Source organism: Schistosoma mansoni, chromosome 1 (genome assembly GCF_000237925.1).
Source record: "Schistosoma mansoni strain Puerto Rico chromosome 1, complete genome".
In the NCBI taxonomy this organism is placed as follows: domain Eukaryota; kingdom Metazoa; phylum Platyhelminthes; class Trematoda; order Strigeidida; family Schistosomatidae; genus Schistosoma; species Schistosoma mansoni.
In genome coordinates, this window is record NC_031495.1 from 25771124 (window position 1) to 25798610 (window position 27487).

The 27487-nt window shown below is 38.4% G+C and overlaps 1 protein-coding gene across 1 annotated transcript; it reads left to right on the forward strand.

Annotated features, from left to right (window-relative positions):
- Positions 1 to 2240: 2240 nt before the first annotated feature.
- On the forward strand, positions 2241 to 21645 carry Smp_073300 (hypothetical protein). Its single transcript, XM_018793833.1, has 10 exons — positions 2241 to 2371; positions 2407 to 2439; positions 2478 to 2529; positions 2562 to 2620; positions 2657 to 2787; positions 8648 to 8789; positions 9934 to 10180; positions 11208 to 11503; positions 13166 to 13329; positions 21300 to 21645. Exons 1-10 carry the CDS (start codon positions 2272 to 2274, stop codon positions 21510 to 21512), a joined length of 1437 nt encoding a protein of 478 aa, XP_018648305.1. The 5' UTR covers positions 2241 to 2271; the 3' UTR covers positions 21513 to 21645.
- The last annotated feature ends 5842 nt before the right edge of the window (positions 21646 to 27487 follow it).

Genomic DNA, 27487 nt, shown 5'->3' on the forward strand with positions numbered 1-27487 from the left:
CATATTAGATCAATCGCTCATCGATATATTGATTACCCATCAAACATATCTTCCAACCTCTTCGCTTCTGACTTCTGATTTTAACTGGGTGGGCACGATTTGATTATAGAAGGTGTTACTGGTAAAGAGTTGTCAAACTACAATACTGGTGGTATCTTTACTAGTCTCCAGGACAGCAGTTATATGCCTTCGTCAGATAACTTGCAATTGAGATTTCTACACATCATTAACAGTATAGCATTTACAATCTTTCAAATACTTAACGAGGTCTTTGAGAATGTTTTTTACTGGGAATATAAAGTCCTTTAAGGGACCATTTTCAGGACACTAGACATATAATATTCGAAGGGCTAATGTGTATCTGCTTCTTCCAGCTTCATGGTATTCAGAATGTGCTGTAGAAATCACAGGTCATCTGATGATATGTTGTGAATATTACTGCTATTCTTACATAAAAATTTATTTATGGTTTAATTGAGTTTTAGACACATCTCGATCGGTCTTGAGAGTCAGAAATCAGTTCATGGTCAGATGTAAAGTGAGAGGTACTAATGAGTGCGTGCTGCTGGTCAAAAGCTGGCCTAATTTCCAGGGGAAAATTATACATACAGCATCGGATGAAAATATGGCCTCATTTTTTAAGTGAAACATCTGCATTAATAGGTCAGCTGTTGAGTGTGTTTTGATCTGGGTTAACTAATGAAATCCCGCATCTAAGTCATGGCTTTTTCACCCGAGTTACAGGTTGGACTCGGATACCAGAAGCTTAAATATCAGTAGTACTATCGGACGACCTCCCAACACAACATTTCTCCAAAGACACATGGTAGTATCAAGTCGCAGTCGACTATGATCATAACTACAGATCGATTACGTGCCAATTACCAGGTTAAATCCCTCTTTAGGGTAAATATTAGAACAGTTGTAGATTTTAGTTAGGATATATTTATCGGAGATCTTGTGGTATCGAAATAATATAAGTTTACAGGCGAGACTACTGTGCGTACATAAGTTCAAGGTCACAACAATGGAAAGTCTATTTTTCGTACACTTAAACAATAGGGTACAGTAAAACAGTCACTGGTACATTTGATTATAATAATAAATGTTTCCATTACACCAATCGCGTTCTTTTCATAAAAGTAGATTATTACAGACATTTGAAAGTTAGATGGAGATATGCATCTGACTGCAAGAGAAAATGAACTGAAGCCAGAGAACCACGTGCTGTAATTAGATAGGAAAGTTAAGGAACGTGATCATACCATTATCGGACTAATTTGGACACAGCTACACATCGGGGAGCGAATTCATACTGAATGTAGGTTAGATCCAGTAATCTTTCAATGAGTCATCAATCGGGATTTACCATGTAAACATAATAAAGTAAGAGGACCGGAACTGGATTAAATCTATCCAAGTTTATTGGTGGAAAAAATGCTGGTACTCAAGTACATATTTTTTACAATTTGAAATCAAAGACTGACAAGAAAGAAAGTTATGACGTTAAGGAGAAAAGGTATATTTGATAGTACGCAGAGGTAGGGGAGCTTGAGACTTGCAAACTGGTTATCCAATATCGGAGAGAAGTTTTGTGTAAGGTCTTGCAGCGATTTGGCGGTGGTACTTGACAATGTGCTTTCAGTTAGCAACTTCCATCAAAACTAAAATGGCCAATATAAGTACCGAATGCTTGTAAACCATTCATTTTATGGAGTTACCACAAGAAGCCACTGAGAAAGTTTTTCAAGAGGTCCGAAGGTTTCACATGAATCTGAACCCGTTAGATTAAAAGTTTTTGTTATTTTACGTAATCTCAACTGATTTGGAGGAAACTTTAAGACGATTTATAGTGAAACAGAGTTTTGTGATTTGTAACTTCATTTGGTTCAGGAAATCATGGGCATAGTAACAGCTAACAACATAACTGATTTCTCCTCGTTGACGATCAGTAACTTCACCCTACATTGGTCCACTGAAAAAATAGGCTACATTAATTAAGAGGTTGTGTTTGGTACGATTAAGGCGTCAAGGTACACCAGTTTGGCCGGTACGAATGAAACTCTCATCTATATCTAATGGTATTAGCATTATTTATGGAGATACTTGAGGCGATTTGACTCTGGGTATTTTAAAATAAGGAGATTATGTTAGCTACCAAAAATCCTATGCTTAACATTGAAGATTGAATCGAAGCGCTTCCATGTTGGGAATATGTGGTTAGTTAGCATCGGTTATGCAGAGTAAATAGTCAAGGCGCTCGATACGGTGATGGACTCGAACAATCTTCTATCTGTCGAATATATGTTCAGTAGTTCGCTGGTTAATTTGAGGCGATCAGTCTCAAGAGAGATATCGGCCTCTGTTTCTAGTAGGTCGCATATACTTCAGTAACATTCCCTCTAGAAATACGACGACAGTTCCGATGTGTGCAGAGCGGTAAGTCATTAACAGTAAATTGTTCATATTTTCTATAGAATTTAGTAATGAAGTTTCTCGCTTACGTGAACAAAATAAAGCTCTCGTTCGGTAGGGCTATTATTTTAGCTGATTTTTCACAGAACTTTGCAGCAGATGGAGGAAATGATAAAAGGAAAAGAAATTGAAATATATGGGTTACGTAAGCTTCAGTTAGCATTGTTCAAAACATTTTTAGGCCATCAATTGCAAAGCTTCTCGACTGGGCGGGGTGTGTGTTCTAATTGCTCAAGGGATTCTATCAAGGCTAGAAACACTTTAGTAGGAGACACTGTCTTTAACTCAACAAACAAACGCCCGCTTATGACAGTAAGTTATCTAGTTTAGCAGGTTTATGAGAGGAATCACTACATGTGTTTTGTATATGTTACTAATTGTTTATTACGTCAGGTTTATTTTCGATCTCGATAGTGAGTTTTGATTCATGTTGCGCGGCTTAGTGTCTGATCAGTTAGCTAGTCACAATTGTTTTCAAACCTAGCACTAACGTGCTTTAGGCCAAGTTTCCATACGACATCTAAATGATTGGATGAAATTAAAGCCCTAAACATCCAAAAAGTCAATTATTGCATCATTAATGACAAGACGGTACGGTTCTAGAGAAAAAGTAAAGTGTGTATAAAAAAAATACTGGGACCCAACATTTAGAGGAAGAATGGGAGTGAATGCGTCTGGATAAGCGACTTACTCTGAGTCATGTCGCTCAACATCAACGAACAATCTCAGTGTTTGCTCGGATTTCTGGAACTCCCGGTATGTCGGCTTGGGTACCCCTAGCTTCGCTCTAGCATACTCCTACACCAGCCGCGACTGTTCGTCAAGGTAAACAATCATTAAGCATACGTACAATATAAGTCAATCACTTGAGTCGATAAACAGTCAAACTAACATATTTACCCAAAACCCTATGCTTAACCACAGTATTGCCTACTTGGTCGTTACGAAATTCTCGAACAATGCGTGTAAGATACCTGTAATTAAAAGCCAGCACTCTGTGCATGTCTTTTACTTTCATGGACCTTATATCACAACCACGTAATATAGCGCGGGCTGTCGCTCAGTAAGCTTACACTGACGAACAAACATCTCGCCTTCACCACAAATAACAAGAGCTGTCGAAGACCAACAGAGTTCTCTGAATCCTTACCAAGTCATCATCAGACAGCAAGCCATCGGTCTCGATGAGGCTTATAGGGTAAGTACACCTCGGTACTCTACTCACCACTACTTCGCGGGTTGATGGAGACCAGTTTTGAAACATTTTGCATTTAAAATCTGAGAAACGCGTCTCGAACGTGCATTGTTGATCAAGGCTGTCAGAATATTCTGCATTTTGTCAGAGTCTTGTCCTGATATACACATATTGTGACGTACTTTTCATTCTTTCAACTTATTCGTTGCTGATTGTTCCTGCGGTTTCCTATTTTTAATTCTTCACAACTGTTGCTATCTTTATTTCTTTGCGCCTCCTCGTGCTATGTCGATATTTTGTGGTTACTTGAGATCCAATGGGCTGTGTTCTAAAAGTCTTACTTTTACATAGCAACTTACACATGAAAACAACTGTGTCAATGCAATACTTGCGTTTTCTCAAGTTTTATCAGATTTTCGGGTTCCGTTAAGTACACAATTAATCTGTTTGTGATCTTGATACGATTCATCATACTAATTTGTATAATGTTCACTTCCTATGGGCCGATGACTCAGTGGTTGAAACGATCTCTTTTCAATCTACAGCTTGCAGTTTCAGTCCTCTTTCTAAGTACTTCAATTTGTACCGTCAAATAATCTCACAAGCCTTCATGTAAAGTCTGGCTCAAAGCTGTATATAAACAAGTTATTTGTTACGTGAAGTCATTCCCATTTCATACAACAGTCGTGTTTCTAGTTACGTCTAAAGTATGTCTGTTGGGAGGTTAAAATAGTTTTTAAACATGTAATATCATGTAATGTTTTTTAAGATCAGGTAATATACCGTTGCTGCTACCTTGACGTGGTGGTCGGGCTTGCCTATCGTGATGATTCAATCGAGCTATACTGGCTGGAACAATCGTTCCTCAAGGTCCTACCATGCCAGACAGGTCGTTTGAAGAGCGGTGAGACTAAAAGCAGAAAACCCAAGGTCCGAAGGCGAAGTCGTACTGCTGACTGTACAGAGGTGTGACAGCAGTAAGGTGTTTCCTTCAGACAACCAGCATGACAGCGATGCTGCCTTCCCACAAGGAGGGGTGGGGTTAGAAAAGGTCGACCCTAAAAATGCACACCTCGCCTTATCTCACGGATATCCGTCTCCGGCGGTAAGGTCCTTTGAAGAACGGAGCTAACATAAAAACTACCCACAAAAAGGTCGTGTGTGACCGACCTCAAGCAGTTGTCCCTTGGGCACTGCGGTCACGCTCTCAGATCATTAAGACCACTTCTAATCCAATTTCCTTTTCAGGTACCCCTAGAAGAACTCTTCCACGGTGTGGGCAACCGGGAAGTGATAACTGCCCTCATACCTCTAACAGCACTCAAGACCACTGTATTCATAATCAATCTCCTTCAATTCTTGCTATTCCTTCTACCTTGACTTTCAACACTAAACTTCTTCTTCCGGTTTCCTCCTCAAGTTTCACCATGGCCAACGATTCTAGTGCGCGAAACGCTGTCCCAGGTCTACTAAAACCTCGCTCCAAACTACACATTGGAGCCTTCAACGTACGTACTTTAAGTCAAATCGGTCAACAGGCCTCTTTAGCTAAAACCCTAGAATCTCATACCATTGATGTATGCTGTGTCTCCGAAACACATACAGGATCCTAGTGTGGTCATTCACTTGACCTCACCTCGCCAAAATGGAGAGCCAACGAAATACACCCTCCGTGTATCTGGTGACCCGTTGGCTAGTTCTCGTGGACTTGCAGGTGTAGGCATAGCACTAAGTACAAGGGCAGAACAGGCACTACTAGAATGGATCCCCGTTAACAGTCGCCTGTGTGCTGTCCGGCTAAATGGCTCCGTAAGAACTCGGAAGGATAGGGACACACGTCGTTGCCTTTTCGTCGTTTCTGCCTACGCTCCCACTGACTGCAGCCATGATGAAGTGAAAGATGACTTTTACAGAAAACTCTCTGGGCTTCTTCAGAAAGCTAAGCGCTCAGACATAGTAGTCGTAGCGGGTGACTTTAATGCTCAATTAGGCAGCTTAAATCAAACAGAAAGACATTTAGGTGGGTGTTTTAGTATTCCGGCTCAACGAACCGATAATGGTGATCGTCTGTTGCAACTATGCTCAGACAATCGTTTATTTTTAGCAAACACTAATTTTAAACATAAGGAGAGACATCGTCTAACATGGCGACCACCTGCACCAAACCAACGATGGACTCAAATAGACCATATTGTCATCAGTCATCGTTGGAGAGGCTCAATAGAAGATTGTCGCTCGTATTGGAATACTTGTTTAGACTCTGATCACGCTTTAATACGAGCGCGCATTTGTCTGCGCCTCAATGGACGCAGGAAAAGTACACTAAGAAGACCCATTGGGATTGAACTGGAGGACGAAAAAGCCAAATGCGAATTCCAGAAACAACTGAGTTCACATCTAGGCAGTTCTGTAAACGAGACTGACCCAGATGCTGCTTGGAAAGACACACGAACAGCTGTGGAAACAGCAGTAACATCTATTCGTTATTTAAACCATAAGGCTCCAAAAAACCAGTGGATTTCTTCTAAGTCTATTTCACTGATGGATTCGCGTAAACTCATCCCATCAGGCTCTGAACACGACGAAGAGCGTAAACAAATTAGATCTAGGTTAACTAAAAGCCTAAGGAACGATCGTGAGCAGTAGTGGGCAACGAAAGCAAAAGAGATGGAAAAGGCAGCGGCTGTAGGCAACACCAGGCAACTGTTCAGACTAAAAGAAACCGGAATTAAGAAGTCAAGTGTAAGTGAGACAATCTCGGAAAAAGACGGAACCCCTATCTGCTCTCAACTCAAACGTTTAGAACGATGGGCCGAACACTTTAAGGAGAAGTTTAGCTGGCCTTCAGCTACTGCACAACTACCCACTATTCCCAGAAAACCTGAATGGAACATTGAAGTAGGCCCCCCGACCCTACTTGAAGTTCAAAAGGCTATAAGTAATCTGAAACGAGGAAGAGCAGCTGGTCCAGATGGATTGGCTCCAGAGGTCTTTAAATATGGTGGTCCAATTATAGCGATTAGGTTGACTAATATTCTGGCTAAAATCTGGGAGACGGACGTAATCCCATCTGACTGGTCACAATCTCTGATTGTCCCAATATATAAGAAGGGGCCAAAATCATCCTGTGATAACCATAGAGGGATTAGTCTGACTAACATAGCATCTAAAATACTAGCCTCAATAATTATCGGGCGCCTAACTAAGACTCGTGAACTGCAAACACAAGAAAATCAGGCTGGCTTCAGACCTGGTCGTGGCTGTATCGACCACATATTCACCATTCGTCAAGTTTTAGAGCAAAGACATGCTTATCGGCGTCCGACAATGATAGTTTTTCTTGACTTAAAAGCAGCATTTGACTCTGTAAACCGAGACGTTCTGTGGCAGTGTCTGTCATTGAAAGGTGTACCTGAGAAGTACATAAACCTTGTGAAGGCTCTTTACTCGAACACTACCAGTCGAGTGAGAGCTTATGGCGAACTGTCATATGATTTTACAACCTCAGGTGGTGTCCGTCAAGGTTGTCCACTATCCCCATTTTTGTTTAACTTCATTATAGACCTGTTGCTGGAAATAACACTCGTCGACTGAATTTTCAGGAATTGATCTTCTACCAGGAGGTTCACTTATCGACTTAGAATACGCAGATGACATAGTTATGTTTGGTGAAGACACTGATAAAATGCAGAGTCTTCTGTTAGAACTAAGTAATAATGCCAGGATGTTTGGGATGCGTTTCTCCCCATCCAAATGTAAATTGTTACTCCAGGACTGGCCTGCGTCAACACCTGAACTAAGGATAGGGAGTGAAGTAGTCGAACGCGTCGACAACTTCACTTATCTTGCAAGTCTGATCAGCCCTAATGGGTTGGTGTCTGACGAAATCTCAGCACGGATTCAAAAAGCTCGTTTGGCTTTTGCCAACTTACGTCACCTATGGCGAAGACGAGATATCCGTCTATCAATTAAGGGACGAGTATACTGCTCAGCAGTTCGCTCTGTTCTACTTTACGGCTGCGAAACATGGCCATTAAGAGTAGAAGATACTCGTAGGTTACTAGTATTTGACCACAGATGCCTTAGAAATATTGCTCGCATCTGCTGGGATAACTGGGTAAGTAATAGTGAGGTTAGACGCAGGGTATTAGGGAACGATGGTAAATCAGTTGATGAGATCATGAATCTTCATTGACTGAGATGGTTGGGCCACGTGTTACGTATACCTGAACACCGATTACCATGACGCGCAATGCTGACTAGTATTGGGGATGGTTGGAAGAGAGTTAAGGGTGGCCAAACCAAAACGTGACATCAGGGCTTGAAGTCACTAACTTCTAGTCTGAGCCATGTTGGTAGATGCAGACTACCTGGTTGGGGTCCGCGTGACTATCGTAACCAATGGTTGGAGACTGTGTGTGACATGGCTCAGAATCGATCACAATGGCGTAGGTGTATACACTCTTTATCTTCCCTTAAACCTTGAGATTAAAATTGCTTCATAACTTTTTTCCTTCCTATACTATATCCTTATATACAACCTTTCTTTATATACTACCACCACTAAATTAACTACTTCTATGAATCCGGTGTTCATCTTGTTGTGCTAACGAGGTATGGCAACTTGGACCGATGCATATATGTGCCTGGTCCTACGTTGTCGCCGACTGACTGAATATACCGTCAAATTCGCCCAAAACTTAAGGAGAATCGAAGTATCACGAAAGCAGATAATTCTTTGGATAGCATTCTGCTTAAAGCTTCTTTCTAGACAGCCGAATCCATTGTTCCATATCGTAATGTTATATTTGCATCTCTACAGTGTTTTCATCTTACCATTTTATATCCTATTTAGAGTCACGCTTTGTTCTGAAATACTTCTTGCTAATTTGTTACTCAGTTATGTGCTAAGTATCTCTTGTTGTCCATTCACTCTGAAATATGTAATGCATAAAAATTTTGTACGATCTTTGTTAGATTTCATCGTCGATATCGGATGGTTTGTCGGAATCCAGTTTAAATAGTCATATTCAGCAGCCTGTAAAAAAACGTCCATATGTACCGGCGAACGATGTTGAAAGCGCTGATGCAGAAAACATTAACAATATAACACCAAAAGGTAAGTATCTTAATTATTTCCTCTGAATGTCACATTGAGATTTTTGAGATAAAAGCCAGCAGTCCTAATTTAACATCTCAGTTTGTACCGTAAATTCTACCAGGTTTTTACCGAGCAAGAAATATCAAAATCTAATTCGATTGCTTCATCAAATCCTAAAAACTATCGTACTAATTGTTAAGTTCTACTACCCAATGTGTAAAGGTTTACTTAAAAGGTTGGTTACTAGGTTCCTAGCTTCGGTACCAGGATTTTCGTTCAAGTACTTGTTTGCTGTGTAAGATACCCACTCTTATTATTTGTATGAGGGAAACGTGTTTATGTAATTGGTTACTGCCAATCAATTATAAACTATTGGGGACCTGAAAAAATGTTCATCTCCAAGTTATCACACTTCGGACTGCCAAATAAGCAAGACCAAAGATAACGAGTTAAATCAATGGTGTTAATTACCATAGAAAACTAAGTATGAGGAACGTTATTCAAGTGAAATGAATGAAACCAAAAACTATGGCTTTAACGATTGAGAACATATAAAAAGACAATTAATTTGTCTGAATTATTGCAATTAAATGGATTAAATTCTGTTAAGATTTCTATCCATAATCATCAGTGAGTAGACCTCCGTCTCACTTTGCGCGTTTACAGACAGTAGTTCCGTGGAATAATGCTATTCTTCAGTGTGCCTGCTATCAGTCAGCATAGTGCATAGGAATTGTTTCTACGATTTACGTCACTATCGTTCAATGAATAAAGGGGATTTGAATGCGATGGTTCACAGATTGCCTAGTAAACTTTATTCTAGTCCTCTTGCTATTATTTAGATCAACTTTCTCCTACTTCGGGCTGGTTAAACTTCAAACAAACTCATAGCTACCTTAATCTTTTGCATTTTGCGGTTGACGCAATAAGCACTTCAGTGAAATATTCTTGCTTTACTTCGTAAATGCAAATACTAAGTGATGTTTTAAAAAGCTAGCAGCTTGGTCGTTTTATTTAGACTTGTTTGGTAAGTTTAAATCCCGACACCTTAAATCACTTGCTTTCTTAGTGATGAAGTTTGCCGCCTTTTAATCCCTATAATTCTCTTTTCTACAAATAAACGTTTCTTAACTATGGTCAAAAATAACCTTTTCTGTTACAGACGTTCGCAAATCCCCTTCCGGAGCACCTGATGAGAGTCAATGTGAAGGCGAAATATCTAAAAGTGAATCTACAACACTAACTAACAGCGTTTTCCCTATCGGTTCCCTTAGCCCACCATCACAAATTTATGATGCTTCCTTAGCAGTAAAAAATGCTATTAATCACAATGATTTGGCTGATTATGATGCTACTTACAGGGATCCTTCCATGTTGGATATGTCACATTCAAATAATAAAGGGAACATGTATGTATCATACTGCTTACAGCTATTTTGTTCATAGTAATGCTTAGCTATTATTGTCATATTCACTTAAATAACTCACCCGCTACCAATTTGAGTCAAAAGACCGTCTTGTCTTTCCGGAAATGTTTATGTATAAAATATAGATAATATATAGTCCTACAACAAACTATGATGAGTTCAAGTTAAGCTTACACCCAAAGTTATAAGACAACAGTAGTCTACCACAATGCAGTCAAACGTTAGCAATGGATAGTTTAGAATGGCTATTCAAGCGAAGTATATTTCAACTAATAAGAGAATAAAGTGTTGATATTTAGTTCAACTAATGAGGTACATAGAGAAAAATAATTATTGAATACTCGTAAGTAATACAGAGTTATGAAGCAAAAAGCTCTCAGCTGTCAGCAATGGTAGTAATAAGTGGATGGTTCCTATTTCTGTATTGAGTCTCCTAACTTCCCAAGTGTGTCATATTTATTATTTCCAATGTGCTACCAAGACAAATGATGTGGAATGTTTACCTGAATCCTTTTAACTAAAGTAGTGTTTTTAATTATTCTTTGTATTCCTTTTAGGGATTTTGTAAATTAATAGTTTCAATTAACCTTACTAACAGTTGATAAAAAGTAAGCAGATTTTGTTTCATGGTTTTCATAGTAAACGAATTTCCTATTTTTTACAACTTAACGCGGATCCTCATTTAAAAAACGGTAACTATAAGTACTGCGTTATAATGGGTTTTTCAAAGCCTACTTAAATTACAAGTTTTCGAAGCAGTATGTTAATATCATGCTCAAGTTCGCGCCATAAAATTAATCTGCATTACTTAGCTAAGTTTGGCTAAACTATCAGATCACCTTACACATCATGGGATTGGATGTATTTTTCGATTTTAGTTAAGCATCTAGGCAATATCTTTAATTGTTACAACAAGAAGGACACTATTTATTCTAATCAGGTAATTTATCCTGTTATTCTTCCAAAATTAATACTGAAATCTCTTCGAATGTTAATTCTTCAACATTAGGTTAGAGTCTCCAAGTACTAACCGGACGGGACCTATTGGTGCAGAATTTATTCCATATGTTAAAAACCTTAACAAGTTAATCTCAGCGGATGGCCCTGACCAGGTCCAGGTTCTTTGTCATCGACCAAAGCGTATACATCGACCGTCTTGTCGTTACTTTCATCGTACACTTCCTGCTAAAGAAAACATGCGAGAAAAAAAGAAATCTGATGATACTGGTGATGACATTAGTCTGCCTTCTGGTTTTCTCGAATCCGAAACATCAGTTTATTTTCCACCAAAATCCACTACCAGCGGTAATTTGTTTCATTTTGATGTTCAAATGCTTTTAATTTAACATTCACTGACTTAAATATCCAAATACTTCATCGTATTAATTATTTCTAACAAAATGATTAGTTAGTTCATTCATGAACCGTACCACAGTTGTTGCTCGTGGATATCTCAACAGTGATTTCGACTTCATTAGCTTTACCTGGAACTGAAAAGTTTAGGATCTTTTAGAGCGTGCTCCACTTATCATAGGGAAGTATCGCTTGATTCTTCCCATGAATCTAACTTCAATTCACACACCAAGTAGACAGTATGAAGACGCATGTTTGTGACACATGTCTTTCTGTAGCCTGACTCATACATACTGAATACTGTAAACAGTAATACAATAAAACACCAAGACTTGTTCCGAAAAACAAACTATCGACAATCAGTTAACTACCGTGTTACAAAACATGTGAAACTGAGTGGTTCAGGATTTTCAGCTTGTCATGCAAGGTAAGGCTTGTCATAGGCAGCGTAAAATACCTTGCAGGTTAACACCGAAAGCGTTAGTTAGAATAGGTTTTACATCATCACTGTCCTCGTCACAAATTGGTTTTGGGAAACGTTACTCATTTTTGTGTTGATGGAATTAACCTGATAAGTTCCCCGTAAATGTATTCCTCTGCAAACATCAGATTAGGTAATCACTATTTTTTGACTATTTACCTGCAACATGAAATGCAAAGTCGACATATATAATTTAAAGAATAGTACAAATGCTTTTAGTAGTTTTTATTTTTACTGTTAGAATTTATAAATTTCTGATGTTTTGAAAAGATAATTTGCTTTAAATACTCCTACGGTGAAGGATTTTACAAGTGAACAAAGTCTATAATTGTTAAGACTAGTGCGTTGAATGCCAGCTGATAAATGAATACAACAGTATGGTTTGGCTAAGCAATTGTTGCTTATGATACCGCATTATTAACCCGACTATCTTAATGAATTGATATTCAAGAGATCACTAACCAGAATAGATTTTTATCTAATAAAATGACATACTTATGTACAATTTATTGACTCAAAAATAATTATGATTATCATAAACGATTGAGCCATCCCAGTTTTGTAGACCGTTCACTTGAGTGAATCAGTCATTAAGATAAAATGACAACACCAGAACTAGCAATCACTGTTTCCCCCATAGGTCGTGTCGAAAGTTAAAATTAAAGCAAATCTCACCACTATTGGGAATATGGTGTTCGTATCTCATTCATTCAATATCAAAACGATAAGATTCACAGTGATCGTACATTAAGATGCGTCTTAAGTAATAAGCTAATTTTTCTCATGGTCAAGTTGCTTCGTAGGAACTTATAAATTTTTCCATATTTAAGAGTATGTCTTGTACTTCGGTTGAAAATAAGCAGTAAATTGGTTAAGCTTCATACGGGTGAATAAGCTAAATAAACTCAATACTTTTGTAAGGTGTTTGATCCAGACTATTTATGAAATCCATACTGGGATAATGTGAAACGCAGAAAGCCACGCTATAGTACCACACGCGTCTTCGTACATACTGAGGGTTACAGGAATGGCAGAACTGCTGGATAACCACGTTTTAAGATCTCGTTATGAAAGTTACAAAACCTTGCAACATGCAGTTATGTTTTATCCATATTTGCCTTTCATCATCCTAGATGCATCAATAAAGCACAAACGTAATAAAGCAAAATCTCACTTCCCATCTATTGGTGGTTCACCGACCCGTGATGAGTCGAACTTCAAGTTCCCACTTCCTCCACAACGTACAACCTTGGTTGCAAAAAAACCACTCTCTGTTGCAAATAGCGTTGGTGTAAAGGTACGTTTCCGTGATTTTTATCAAAAGCAATACTCTAGATAGTTTTTGAAGGTGTTAGCTATTACTAAAGGTTCCAAGCTTAATTCCGGACAGAGTTGCGGTTACGTACTCCTGAGAAGTGATTTCTAAGGACGAGATGAATGTCCAGTGCTTCCTAATTCTCTTTAGTTGTTTAGCTAAAGTCAGTCCACGATGAAATTACTCTAGTAATCATTACTCTGACGTCGTAACATCGAATGTATTGTTTGTATATATTGTCTGTTGGTCTATTGGTCTGAGTGTTCAGTGGAATTATCAGATAGTATATATGGGTATATTAATGCATTTATTCATATTTTTAGCAGCTCAGAAAGAGGAATTAGTTAAAAATTAAAAATATAGAAAGTTGTCATCAAAAATGATATGAACAGGTAGACCAATACAGTTAATTACTCCGTGTTGTCCACTCACTGTTTCAAATAATCGTAATTATACAGTAGCCTCGTCCATTATGATTGTTGATATTATTTTGGTGGAGTTTTGTTCTCTAAGCTGGATGGTTTGGTCGTGGAGCTTTTATTATTATTCTGAACGACATCATCAGCACATACTTCAGGTTTGTACTGATGATGTCGTTCATAATAACTATGAAAGCTCCACGACCAAACCATCCAGCTCAGAAAACAAAACTCCACCAAAATCATCCACCTGAGCTACAAGTCTTTGTTGATTTTATATTTGTTTGAAATTAATCAGTTCACCGTAAGCCTCCAATTTGACGGGTTGTCAGACCTTAATAGATTGCTCCTAACCATTTTCACTGACGGTTCATTGTTGTTTGTTAGGGACTTCACTGCATGAATTACATACACTTCAGGCATATTTTCTTTTAAATGGCTTGACTAAGTAATTGTTCTTTGAAGAGTGCTTATCGCAGCGGTAATATTTTGAATCATATTCTTTTAAAAACCCAGTTGTTCAGAACTGGTTTACACCACAAATATACGTATCAAAACAATATCATCCTATTCGAGTATTCATTTCAACACATTTTAACAAAATTAAACCTAATATAATCATTCCTGTAGGCAAATGTAGTTAATATATCTGTATGACCGATAAATAATGAGATTTTGAGGAGGTAAGGTGGCTAATATGATTACATAACAAAGATTTTTTGATTAGTAGTCCCCCATATTTTCCCGTTTTGTTGAAGCTTATCAACTGCTTACTCCAACATGCATAGTTTCATAGGTGAAAAAGGGGATGGAAACTGGAATATAACGTAAATCTACAATAAAGTCATATATTTTAGTCAAAACCGTGCTGCCAACAACCTGTTTGTTTTCGGAGTTTACACGCAGCCTCTCGACATGCAAATATTTTTTTCTATCTTCTTATACACAATTGTACCTAAGTTTTTTTGTATCATCACTGCCCCGGTGACTAGAATGGCATGGAGCTAAAATGAATAATCAAATCTGTAGACCCATACAGTCTCTTGTTATTATAGCCTATGTTTTGAGGTAAGGCTTACATTAGACAGACCGTGGTTAAGCTGAACAAAAATTTGAAAATTCCCATTTATTTTAACTGATACTATTTTATCGTTTCACACAGTCTATTCAGATCGTTTATTTCACGTATCTATCCTATTGTAACTAAAATCTCACAACTCTCACTTCATTCTTCTCTCCTGTTGAAAAATAAGAATACGAGACAATTCATAGACCAAGTTTTTAAAGCTTATCAGTATGTAAGTGGTTCATTCCATCTGGAAACGAATAATGGTACAGATCAGTTTATCAGGTCTGTAGGATTTATTTTGTCCTACAGATATACTATTAAAACTGTAAACGCGATACTGGCGATCCCAGAGTCTATGTGAAAGCTATAGTCAGAACAAGGACAACTTGGCTTTAAACTTTATCTGTTTCTAAACATAAAAACAATTAGATTAGTACAATAATTAAAGAAATACAGCCATTAAGTGAAACGCACAAACATACCGACCAGTATTGCGTGTCTTAATAAAATGAATAAAATTTATGAGTCACACTAATATAATAGGATAATAATGTCTTTCGATTGGTAGGTCACATGCAACAGGGATAGTTTACAGACATATCAGATCAGATTGACGTGGTGGGAGCTTAAGCAACGATTTGATTGGTTAGTTATAGACATAACTAACATTCCCCCCCCCAAGTGGACACCGCGTCCAAGCTTCACTACTGTCGCGTCTATATAATCGGCTTCTCCAAAGAGACAGATTCCGTATGTCCCGGTTGATCTCTTCAGTCGAACTGTTTTGACTCGTCCATCTGGACCATAATTGACCTGTCTAACTATAGCTTTCGGCCACAGATTTCTCGGTGAGCCAGTATTGTTTACTAACACCGAATCTCCCGGTTGTCGATTCTTTCTCATGTCCAACCACTCGGATCTCGTCAGAAGGGTTGTTAGGTACTCTCTTAACCACCTGTTCCGAAATAGGTTGGTTAGTTGTTGCACTCCCTTTCTTCTGTCATATAAGCACGTTTTACTCATCTGCGCTTTTTCGAGGGACACACCTCTATGAACTAACAATAACTTATTTGATGAGAATATATCCAAATTATCACAGTCGTTAACTGGCTTTACGAGTGGTCGATTGTTCATTATCCCTTCAACCTCTATTATAAACATCTCCAAAGACTCGTCCGTCAATACCTTTTGAAACAGTAGTGATCGTAGAATCCTTCTTATTGACTTTATAATGCATCCCCACACGCTGCCTCGATGACTAGCTCTAGGAAGGTTAAAACGCCATTCACAACCTCTTTCTAAAAGAGCATTTGCTATCTTATTCTGGTTCCAACTACACATAATCTGTCTACGACTAGCATTGGCTTTTTTAAATTTATCAGAACCATCCTTACTCTTATTCACAACTCGCACAAAGGCGTCTTTCCGAACACCATGTACAATACCACGGCGAATATGTTCTGTCTGCTTCTTCACGGTCTTATTTACTGACTTCTTTGTTAAAGTGACCTTTGGCTTTTTCGGTGTCTTCACTTTCAGCTTGGTGACCTTCCTTTTCTTAGGCTTTCTTAGAGTTGTTTTGGGATTATTATCACATGGTGCCTTTATTTTTGGCTTAGCAACCCTGGACTTGGCTAATAAAAAGGAACGATGAACTTGACGCGAGACGTCTTTAAAACGAGCACACGCTACAACACCATATGCGAATTCTGAGGCATCAACAAAGCAATAAATCTGAGTAGCTAGTGGTTTGTACGATCCTGGTACGAGACATCTGGGAAGTAACAATTTACTTGGGCGCTTCGTACCTCTGAGCATACAGTCCCATCCTATAAAGCACTCCCTAGGGAGCTCTTCGTCGCATGAAAGATTTAGCCGACAGGCATCTTGGAAAATTAATTTAGCTGCTAAAACAATTGGAGCTATAAACCCATCTGGGTCGAACATAGATGCTACATAGAACAAAATGATTTTCCTTTCAGGAGTCGCATCGAACGCGCACACCCTGAAGAAGATCTTATCGGTTAGAACATTCCACTCTTTTCCTAGAATCCTTTCATTTCTTTCCACAGATAAACAAATGTCTTCCTCTGGAATAAACTTCATTAATTCAACATTGTTGCTGGCCCACTTGGTTAGATTAAAACCCTCTAAACGTAACATTTCCTTCAGCTGAGAGTATACTAATTTAGCTTCTTCTAACGTATCAACACTGGTTAATAAATCATCAACGTAGAACTTTTCCTTCGCTGTCTGTATAATGCATTCAGGAAATCTAGCCTCGTTACCTAGGATAGTCTTTTGTAGAGCAAACGTTGCGCGACTTGGTGATGAGATCGCACCAGACAAATGTACTTTCATTTTACAGGTTTCTGGTTCATCTTTAAGTGATAAATGATTTATGATACTCATATTTCTCGTGGTCTCACTGTAAGGTCCAAACAACGTCCACCCTAAAGCAGTTTTTATAGCGTATGGTTCATTAGATTTTCCCATTCTCTTCTCTTTTATCTCGTGTACGCCCGGAGCGTTACACCCAATCAACAGTTTGACATTCTCGTCTTCTACTCTCGGAAAACTTGTGTCTTTTAAATGAGACCGGGATGCCATTTGATGCACCGTTGGCACAGTCCTGTAAACCGCCGGTAGTTTTTTAACAGTCAACACTTTCAGCACCTTAACAGATGATGAGAAATCTATCGAGTGCAACTCTACATCGACCTCTTTGGATATCAATGACGATTCATTACTAAGAGTCTTTAGAGACACCATTTTCGGTTTTCCCTCGAGGCCTAACTCATCAGCCAGATCATCAGCAATGAGAGAGGTATTTGATCCGCTATCTAGAAAGGCGCAAGTCTGAATAATCTCACCATTTTTTATCCATACAGGCACTACTGCAAATGCTACTGGTCTCTGCATACGCTTAACACTTCCCTCCGTACAGAAATGAGTACTAATGCAAGCATCACTATCGCTATCTCTCTGTTCTCCCTGCTTCCTATGTAACAACGTATGGTGTCTCCAACCACATCCTTTGACGGTACATGATCTTGGTGCTCGACAGTTTCTTGCTATATGGTTCGCCTTCAGACAGACATTACATAACTTCTTCCTTAATACAAATTCTATTCTTTCACTAACATCCTTATCTCTAAACCTTTCACATTGGTCCAATGGATGGTTCCCAGTACATAATAAACATGATAACCCAAGAGTTCTTGGTCCTACGTGTGGGGAGACATCAGACCCACTAGTGTTAGCAAACGACACTCTCACTTTGTACTCTGAGTCAAGGGGCTTTTTTGTAACGGTAACCGATTGTCTTTGGTTGCGGTTAGAAAGATCACCGCTGACAAGTAATCCATACCTAGTATTAGCAATGTCTGATTGCTCCTTCACAAATTCACAAAGGTCCTTGAATAAAGGCTCTCTACCTGTCTTAAGAATCCTAGATGCAACTTTAACCCATTCTCTCTGTAAATGCAGTGGGAGTTTTAAGAACATACACTGGATGGTCTTTGTAGAATTAAGATCGGATACATAGTCCATCTGCGTAAGTGTGAGCTCACAAACATGCATCTCTCGAGACAGTCTTCTTAAACTATCTGGATCAGTTCCCTTAATAGCAGGTATATTCAGCATCTTATCAATAAATGCATGGGCCACGATATGCTTCTGACCAAATGCTTCCTCCAGAAGCTCTAACGCCTTACGATAGCCTTCTGGCTCAAGCAATGAACAATGGTAGCCTTAGCTTCACCATCACAATACTGAATCAAATAGTTTAACCTAGATCGGAATCCAACTCTTTCATCAAAACAGTCTTCGAAATTTCGTATGAAACTCCAATAGTTCATGGGATTATCGTCAAACCTTATAATCTCTCTCTTTGGTAGGTCTAAAGCTCTAGATATCATTGTTATGCAGTCTTTTCCAGGAGGAATATCAACTGCAGGTGAGGCAAATGTAGACTTATACATCACCTTGTCAGCCACAACTTGGTTATAATGTTCTCAATGGATAAAGATTTTACACTTATTATATAACAGTTGACAAAGGCAAAATCTATTTACAGAAATCCCGCATTTACATTTTCAACAGAAAGGTTACATGCATATTCTAAAAAGTCTCGTATTAAGAGAAAAAAATCCTTTGAATCGATCTTCGGAATTGACATAATCTTAGCTACGTGTTAAAGTTTTACATAAAGTGTCAAAGTTGAGTATAGACCTTGTTAGTTATGTCCATAACTAACCAATCAAGTCGTTGCTTAAGCTCCCACCACGTCAATCTGATCTGATATGTCTGTAAACTATCCCTGTTGCATGTGACCTACCAATCGAAAGACATTATTATCCTATTATATTAGTGTGACTCATAAATTTTATTCATTTTATTAAGACACGCAATACTGGTCGGTATGTTTGTGCGTTTCACTTAATGGCTGTATTTCTTTAATTATTGCCCCCAAATGCCCTGGTACGGCCGAGAGTGGGGAGAGTCCGCTCTCCCTCTCGAAATGCTCTCACACGGCCACGCGAATATATAGCCTCTTTCAGGGAAGTCCTACTCACTGCTTTCTCGTGGCGGGGGTGTTGTTTACGAGATTGAGAAGACGAAAAGCGAATGTCCGGCACTTTAACCGGGTTGGTGGACAAGGCGAGTCCACCTAGGGGAGTTGGAAAACCCTGATTCCAAACCAATGGTGCACATGGGCTCCAGTATCCTGAGGGAACAAATGGCGTACGAATCAATCGTTGATCACCGGCTACCATGGGATTGCATCTCCTCACGATGTTCCACTGCCTTGTGGATCAGATCTTTCGGTCAAAGGCTCCGGGGTAGGCCCCTAAGAAAACCACCTGCTTCAGTTCGGGCACTTGAGCAGTATCACAGCCCTCAAGCAAATCGAATGAGATTTGTGAGGCGCATATGTATCTGGTGCTTCCTTGTACCAATATTTACGTGTTTAAATAATAAAGTAAGTGGTAATTGAATTATTACTAGATCATAAATAATATAAACTATTTATAATCTCTTTTTTTGCAACATGAATTGGTGATTACTTTGGCTAGAGTGAATGTTGACTAACATTTTCAAGAACAGCAACGATATATAAAAGAGAAACAATGGACATCGTACACTATTCTGGATATTTGATTGCTTAAATGGATCCAAAAGCCAATAATTTGCAACAATTCAATAAGAGAAATCGATAAATACTTGTCTTCCCAATATTTTTAAGTATTAGACATTACTCTGAATTGTCCAGTCAATTTTAATTAAGCTTTTTGTATTGTGCATGAGATTGCCACTTGTTTCAGACACTGAATTCTAAACTATTAAATTGATGTGACTTAAAAATTAGTAACAATCTAGTTATTGTTTCTAAGTTTGTCCATTAATTAATATTTAAATTGATCCTTTAATCGATCAAGAATATGTATGAAATGTGCATTACGATATCGCTTGTTTGTATAGAAAAATTATTATGATCAGAAGTAAATTATCACATATCCATCTAGGAACGATATCGAATTATTTCATTCCTTTTTTTATGGGGTCACTGCTTTGTATAAAATTACTGTGATCAGTTGATAATGATCGTTAGAGAATGTTATTATTCTCAGTGTAGGTTCAATAATAGTTGGTGTAACATTCATAAATAGTTCGTGTTCATGTTTCGTTAAACTGATGGATAAACTTGATACTTTTACAAAGTATTTATCTTGTATAGAAGAAAATGATGTCAATTCATTTCTGTTTTCTACATGCTTACCAACCTAAACACTTGTTTTACTTAAAGTACCACTGAACGATTATATTATTAGCATTATCTCTTTTGTCTTACGTATAGATATTAGTCTGAATGTGTAACTGTCATCACAATAACTAATAAAATGATCTTGTAAGTGTTATCTTGAGCTACTGTTTTTTCTTCAGTCACGTCGTAAGTACGAGTTCTTGTAGATGGCTAATAATTGTTCTGCTATAGCGAATAAAAATGACGTTGCAGCTATCATAATATTTTTTCGCACACAGAATAGTTATATAGTTAACAATCTTCAATTTATTTATATCACCAAAAACCACTCGACCTTTGCTTCATTCAAGAAAGATACATCCATTTCAAACTCTTAATAGATCTGTAACTCAGCAGTTTAGTCACACGCAACTGTTAATCGTGTTGTTACCGGTTAGAAATCACCACTAATAATTTGTAGCTACAACAACAAATGTGAGTGAATACATCACAAATGTGTATTTAATTGCTCAGGTTGTGTTATTAATTTGACTATTTAATTTCTTAATCTGAAACTGATCTCAGTTCCATTGGTTCAGATTAATTTCAAATATCATTTGTCTTTTGGACTACTTTTTCGACTCCATGGACTATCCAACTTAATACCTTTTCTCTACCATCCTCTCATAACTCATTCATTATAAATAATTTTCTGCAGTCTGCTCAAAAATCGCGTAGAAAATCAGTCAGTCGAACATCACCATCGACACCTGATGGTTTTTGGAATATTGACCTAGAACAACATGACAAGGAAAAGGAGAATGTTCCGGTTACAAATATGACTGGTACTGTAGTGAATACTCGACTCTCTTCCCGCCGCCGTCGACCTTTAAGTTTCCCTACAATTGAAATTTCTCCCACACCAATTTAATAAGATTTACATGTAATTGTTTCTCATTGTTATTTTTATAAACTTTTTATCATTTGATTAACGAACCCGGTAATCGTATATTCGTAACTTGTTTTTTCTACACATTTCTACAAAATAAATTATCTACATTTTTATTTTTCTTGTTATTCTGGCGATTTTCATTCATTATCAACTCATTGTTCTTTATTCACATATTAGCGTCTTACTCAATCCTCGTCTATCCTGTTTAATAATGAAATATTTCCATTTTCTAAAATCTGAAACATCTCCCGATAGAATATTATTTGAGGAACTCTGAGTGAACCCATTAAACAGCTGAATCTAAACGTTCATAACTGTCCTGTTCGTATTAATAACCTCAATGATCCGAATTGTATTAACTAGATGAAAATTATTATAGTATTCAATTTTCATTTGTATAATCAGACAGACATCCAAGCAATACAGTGACTGAATGAACTAAGAGTATATATGGAGTGATATGTATTTGGATCACAGGACATGTCTCGCAAATATAGGTCAGTGAACTAATCCTTTGAGATGAACAAAAGTCTAAAGATAGAAATGTACGCTAATAAAAGTTTAGGATTATCCACGTACGTACTTAATCTTTTTACCCCTCGTAGGACATAGACCGCCGACTAGGATTCTCCAATCAACTCTGTTCTAGGCTCTCTTTCCCTGTTGCTTGCAAGTGCTATTCATTCATTTTATGTCCGCTTCTGATTCTCGGCGTAATGTGTTCTTCAATCTGCCTCTTTTACTCTTGCCTTCAAGATCCCAAGTTAGGACTTGTTTCTTAATGCAGTTTGATCTCCTCAGTGTATGTCATGTCCTCCTCCAGCATCTTTTCCTCATTGGGCATGTTGATTTCTTCGATTGTTGATAGAGTCACAGCTATGGAATGGTCTATAGGTGCTACTTCAATGTACAGCGAAGTTGGTCCGTTCTGAAGATCTTCAAAGCGTTCTACCCACTTGTTCCTCTGTTCTTGAGTCTCAGTGATAGGCTTACCTTCTTTGTCCTTAACTGGTCGCCCCAGTTTACTATATTTCCCTGCTAGTTTCTTTGTTTTGCTATACAGTTGTCTCGTATTTCCTTCTCTTTCAGCTTTTTCCTCTGTCATTGCTAGGTTTTACACGTATTTCTGCTTATTAGCTCTAATGCTTCTCTCTGTTTGCTTGTTTGCTTCTGTTTATTTGGTCTGTGTCTTGACTTTCACTACTCTTGTTTATCTGATGTTAATTGCTGTCTTGTTCTTCCTTTCTTGAATCCTGCCCAGGGTTTCGATAGAGATTCATTCTGTATGGTGATGTTTCATACGGCCCATTCATTGTGATTCCCTCCTTTGTTTTGAAGAATGCTTTGATGATTCTGGATCCGTAGGATTTCCACCCTGTAAATGCTTTCTGTGCTTTGAATAGCGTCAGTGCAATTTCTTGTTTGTGTGACGCATTTTCTTCATAATCAGAGTACAACAGCACCTCTCTCAAATTTAATCCTTTCTGTCCAGTTTGGGTCCGATGAGTCTAACTTATCGCAAGCACCGCCAAGTTGTATCTCATTTCCGCAGCTATTTGATTGGTCATTCCAGTCCCTCACATTCTCCGGTTATTATGTGTACTTATATTAATTGTTGCTTTGATTGTTAGAAGGAGCATCGGCCTCGTGACCTCCGAAGAATATCGGCTTTCGCTATGAGGCATCATAGTTCATCAGAATAAAAATTCTTTCACCCTCAAGGCAGTGTTTGAATGGTTTGATTGGTTTTTTTCTGGTTAGCAATTTTTAGCAAGGTTGTTTTCTACGGATTTGGGTTCCTGACCCCATACGCAACCCTCCTCCTGTACCCGGGATCGGGACCGGCAGTAACCCTAGAAGGGCTACAAGCGGGGTGCAAATTAGCTATATTACTGAGTACAAATAACTAGGATAGAACTGAAATGTCTCCAACAGTCACATGATTGTCTGCTGTGCTAACCAGATGACTACAGTTTGTTTAAGTTGTCGTGTATCCGGTAATTTCCTTTTTTTGTCATAAAAAAATGAAGTAATGCGAGTATTCACACATGTTTCGGTACAGTTTTGGTGTAGCTGAACTTGATGGAAAATAATAAATCAAATCAACGGGTCATGTCCGAGGGCGAAGTCGTACTTCTGACTGTACAGAATGTGACGGCAGTAATGTTTCCTCTAGACAACTAGAATAACAGCAGTGCTACCTTCTTACAAGGAAGGGTGGGGTTAGAAAAGGTCGACCGTAAAAATGCACACCCCACCTTATCCTACAAATTCCCGACTCCGGGGCTAAGGTCCCAACAAGTACGGAGCTAACACGAAAATTACTCACAAAAGGTCTTGTGTGACCGGCCTCAAGCAGTTGTCCATTGAGCACTGCGGTCACTTTCTCAGGTCACTAAGACCACCTTTAACTGGAGGACGAGAAAGCCGAAAGTAAGTTCCTGGAACAACTGAGTTTACATTAAGGCAGTTCTGTAAACGAGGCTGACCCAGATGTTGCTTGGAAAGATTTACGAACAGCAGTAACATCAATTAGTAATTTAAATCAAAAGGTTGCATAAAGCCAATGGGTTCTTTTTTAAGTCTATTGCACTGATGGATTCTCGTAAACTCATCGCATCAGGCTCTGAACATGATGATGAGCATAAACAAATTAGATCTAGGTTAACCAAAAGTCTACAGAATAACCGTGAGCAGTTTGAGCAACAAAAGCAAAAGAGATGGAAAAGGTAGCGGCTTCAGGTAACACCAGACAGCTTTTCAGACTAATAAGAAAAAACGAATTAAGGAGTGTAAATACGATTATTCCGGAAAACGACAAGACTCATTTGCTCTCATACTAGACGTTTAAAACGATGGGCAGAACACTTTAAGGAGCAGTTCAGGTGGCCTTCAGCTATTCTACAGTTACACACCATTCTCAGACATTCTTAATGGAACATTGGAGTAGGTCCCCCGACTCTAATTGAAATTAAAAAGGCTATAGTTAATCTGAAACGAGGAAGAGCATCTGGTACAGATAGATTGACTCCAGAGGTCTTTAAGGATGATTGTCTAGTTTTAGCAATTAGGTTGACTAATATTTTAGCTAAAACACGTGACTGGTCGCAATCACTGATTGTCCCAATATATAAGAAGGGGTCAGAACCACCCCGTGATAACTATAGAAAGATGACTGATCAATATATAATTTAGAATACTAGCTTCAATAATTATTGGACATCTAACAAAGACTTGTTAACTGCAAATACGAGAAAATCAGGCTGGCTTCAGACCTGGTGGTGGCTGCATCGACCACATATTCACCATTCGTCAGGTTTTAGAGCACAGGCATGCTTATCGGCGTCCGACAATGATAGTTTTTCTTGACTTAAAAGCAGCATTTCATTCTGTAGATCGAAAGGTTCTGTGGCAGTGTCTCATCGGAAAGTGTATCTCAAAAGTACATGAACCTTGTGAAGGCTCTTTACTTGAACTCTACCACTCGAATCAGAGCTTATGGCGAACTGTCATGTGATTTTGCAACCCCAGGTGGTGTCCAACAAGACTGTCCACTATCTTTATTTTCGTTTAATTTCATGATAGACCTATTGTTGGGAATAACTTTCTCGTCGTTTGAGTTTGGCTTTTGCCAACTTACGTCAACTATTGCGAAGGCGAGTTATCTGTCTATCAACTAAGGAACAAATATACTGTGTAGCAGTTCGCTCTGTTCTACTTTACGACTGCAAAACGTGGCCTTTAAGAGTAGCAGATATTCGAAAGTTACTAGTATTTGACCACAGAGTGTATACACCTACGCCATTGTGATCGGTTCTGAGCCATGTCACCCGGAGTCTCAAACCTTTGGTTACGATAGTCACGCGGACCCCAACCATGTAGTCTGCATCTACCAACATGGCTCAGATCAGAAGTTAATGACTTCAAGGACTGATGTCACGTTTTGTTTTGACCACCCCCAACTTTCTTCTAACCATTCCCAACACTAGTTAGCATTGCACGTGGCCATTAAGAGTAGACTGTACTCGTAATTTACTAGTATTTTATCATAGATGTCTTGGAAATATTGCTCGCATCTGCTGGGATCACCGGGTAAGTAATAGTGAGATTAGACGCAGGGTATTTGGGAATGACGGTAAATCAGTTGATGAGGTCATGAATCTTCATTGACTGAGATGGTTGGGCCACGTGTTACGTATACCTGAACACCGATTACCATGACGCGCAATGCTGACTAGTATTGGGGATGGTTGGAAGAGAGTTAAGGGTGGCCAAACCAAAACGTGACATCAGGGCTTGAAGTCACTAACTTCTAGTCTGAGCCATGTTGGTAGATGCAGACTACATGGTTGGGGTCCGCGTGACTATCGTAACCAATGGTTGGAGACTGTGTGTGACATGGCTCAGAATCGATCACAATGGCGTAGGTGTATACACTCTTTATCTTCCCTTAAACCTTGAGATTAAAATTGCCTTATACCTTCATTTCTACGAAGTAATTCTTTCTCTCTGTATCATGTCCTTATATGAAATCTTTTATTTAATACTTCCATTGAAGTAACTACTTCTATGGCTTTGGTTTTCATCTTGTTGTGCTAATGAGGTGAGGCAACTTGGACCGATACATATATGTTCCTGGTCCTACGTTGTAGCTGACTGACTGTATTGCTCTCTGGTGGTCAGCAAACAAGTCGTTTTTGTGACTTCCAGAGACTCCAGGCTTTCATCATGAGGCATCATATTTCTTCTTTGTAAATATCCTTTAGAGTTCAGTTGGTTCTCTTTGTTTCCCTATTCTTATCTTATCTATTGTTTTACGAGGTTGGGTTGCTAAAGTTGCATCAAACTCTCCTGTACTTGGGTTTTGAACCTCCAGTTGCTTCAGAGGGGCCGCAGTCGAAATTCTTCTGGAGTTATCGGCTAATAAGTGATTAAGCCTAATCTGTTCCCCGAAACTGTAATTTATCTGATCGGACAGCAGTATGGTTTTGTGAAAAGGAAATGTATGACTACAAATGTAGTTGCTAGTGGTTTTCTTCAAATGCTACTCGAAAATATACAGTACAGTACTGTTAGAGCTCATCAGTGTTATACATACCTGTCCCTTCAGTCAGTTGGCTTTTCCGTTATTTCATCTTACTACAGTTGCTATTTTCCTTAAATTATATGTTCCTCCAACTCTGCTTAACCACCTTTCTTCAGCTAAAGTAAAAGTCGGAAATCAACTACGAAAGTCTAAGGAGTTACTGTATGTCACCCACCTTGCATAGGTTGGTAGGACAAGCAGACCAACATAGCGTACTGTCCAAAGCGTCAGAGGGATACACATATTATATTAGTATGGTAGATAGACATGGTCTACATTGTTTAAGCGCCCGGCTGAGTGTTTAGGCGTATACAAAATATGTTATGATACGAGCAAACCAAAACATAGGTCCACAATAATGACAAAATACTCAGGAAGTTTGTAATGTTTCTGTTGTATACTAAAATTTCTGCTTTCAGTTTATGAAACTAAAACTGATGGAAGTAAATTTTGGCTCTATATATGCTTGTTACGAATATTGATTTAGTGCAGCAAAGACAAAATAATGAAGTAAATATTACCCCATTTCTGTCAGTCGTAAATCTGTTTTGCATTTACGTTTTCTTGCAACAAAACAATGTCTATGAACCGACAATTCACTTAACTCACATGTTTGCTGAAAACTACGGTTACTGATTTGAAATGATTTGTACTCATCCTATAATTAAGATTTGTGAATGGTTAGTTTTTGCAGGTTTAATTCATTTGAAGAGTTTAAAATCCATTGTCTCAGTACTATTATATCTGAGATATGTCATTCGATATCACTTCCTAAATTCGCGAATCAGGGTCGCGGCTCCGTATATACTGTTTGATCTGTAGCCTAGCATCCTTAGTCATGACTAGTGGCGCGTTCTGACAAAATTAA

What these genes read in the sequence shown, in the direction of transcription:
- Smp_073300 (XM_018793833.1), top strand. Translation starts at nt 2,272, where the DNA reads ATGGACTCGAACAATCTTCTATCTGTCGAATATATGTTCAGTAGTTCG. An exon ending in GTTCCGATGTGTGCAGAGCG is followed by an intron (nt 2,440 to 2,477) that starts GTAAGTCATTAA and finishes TATTTTCTATAG; the next exon opens with AATTTAGTAATGAAGTTTCT. An exon ending in CAAATAGCGTTGGTGTAAAG is followed by an intron (nt 13,330 to 21,299) that starts GTACGTTTCCGT and finishes AATTTTCTGCAG; the next exon opens with TCTGCTCAAAAATCGCGTAG.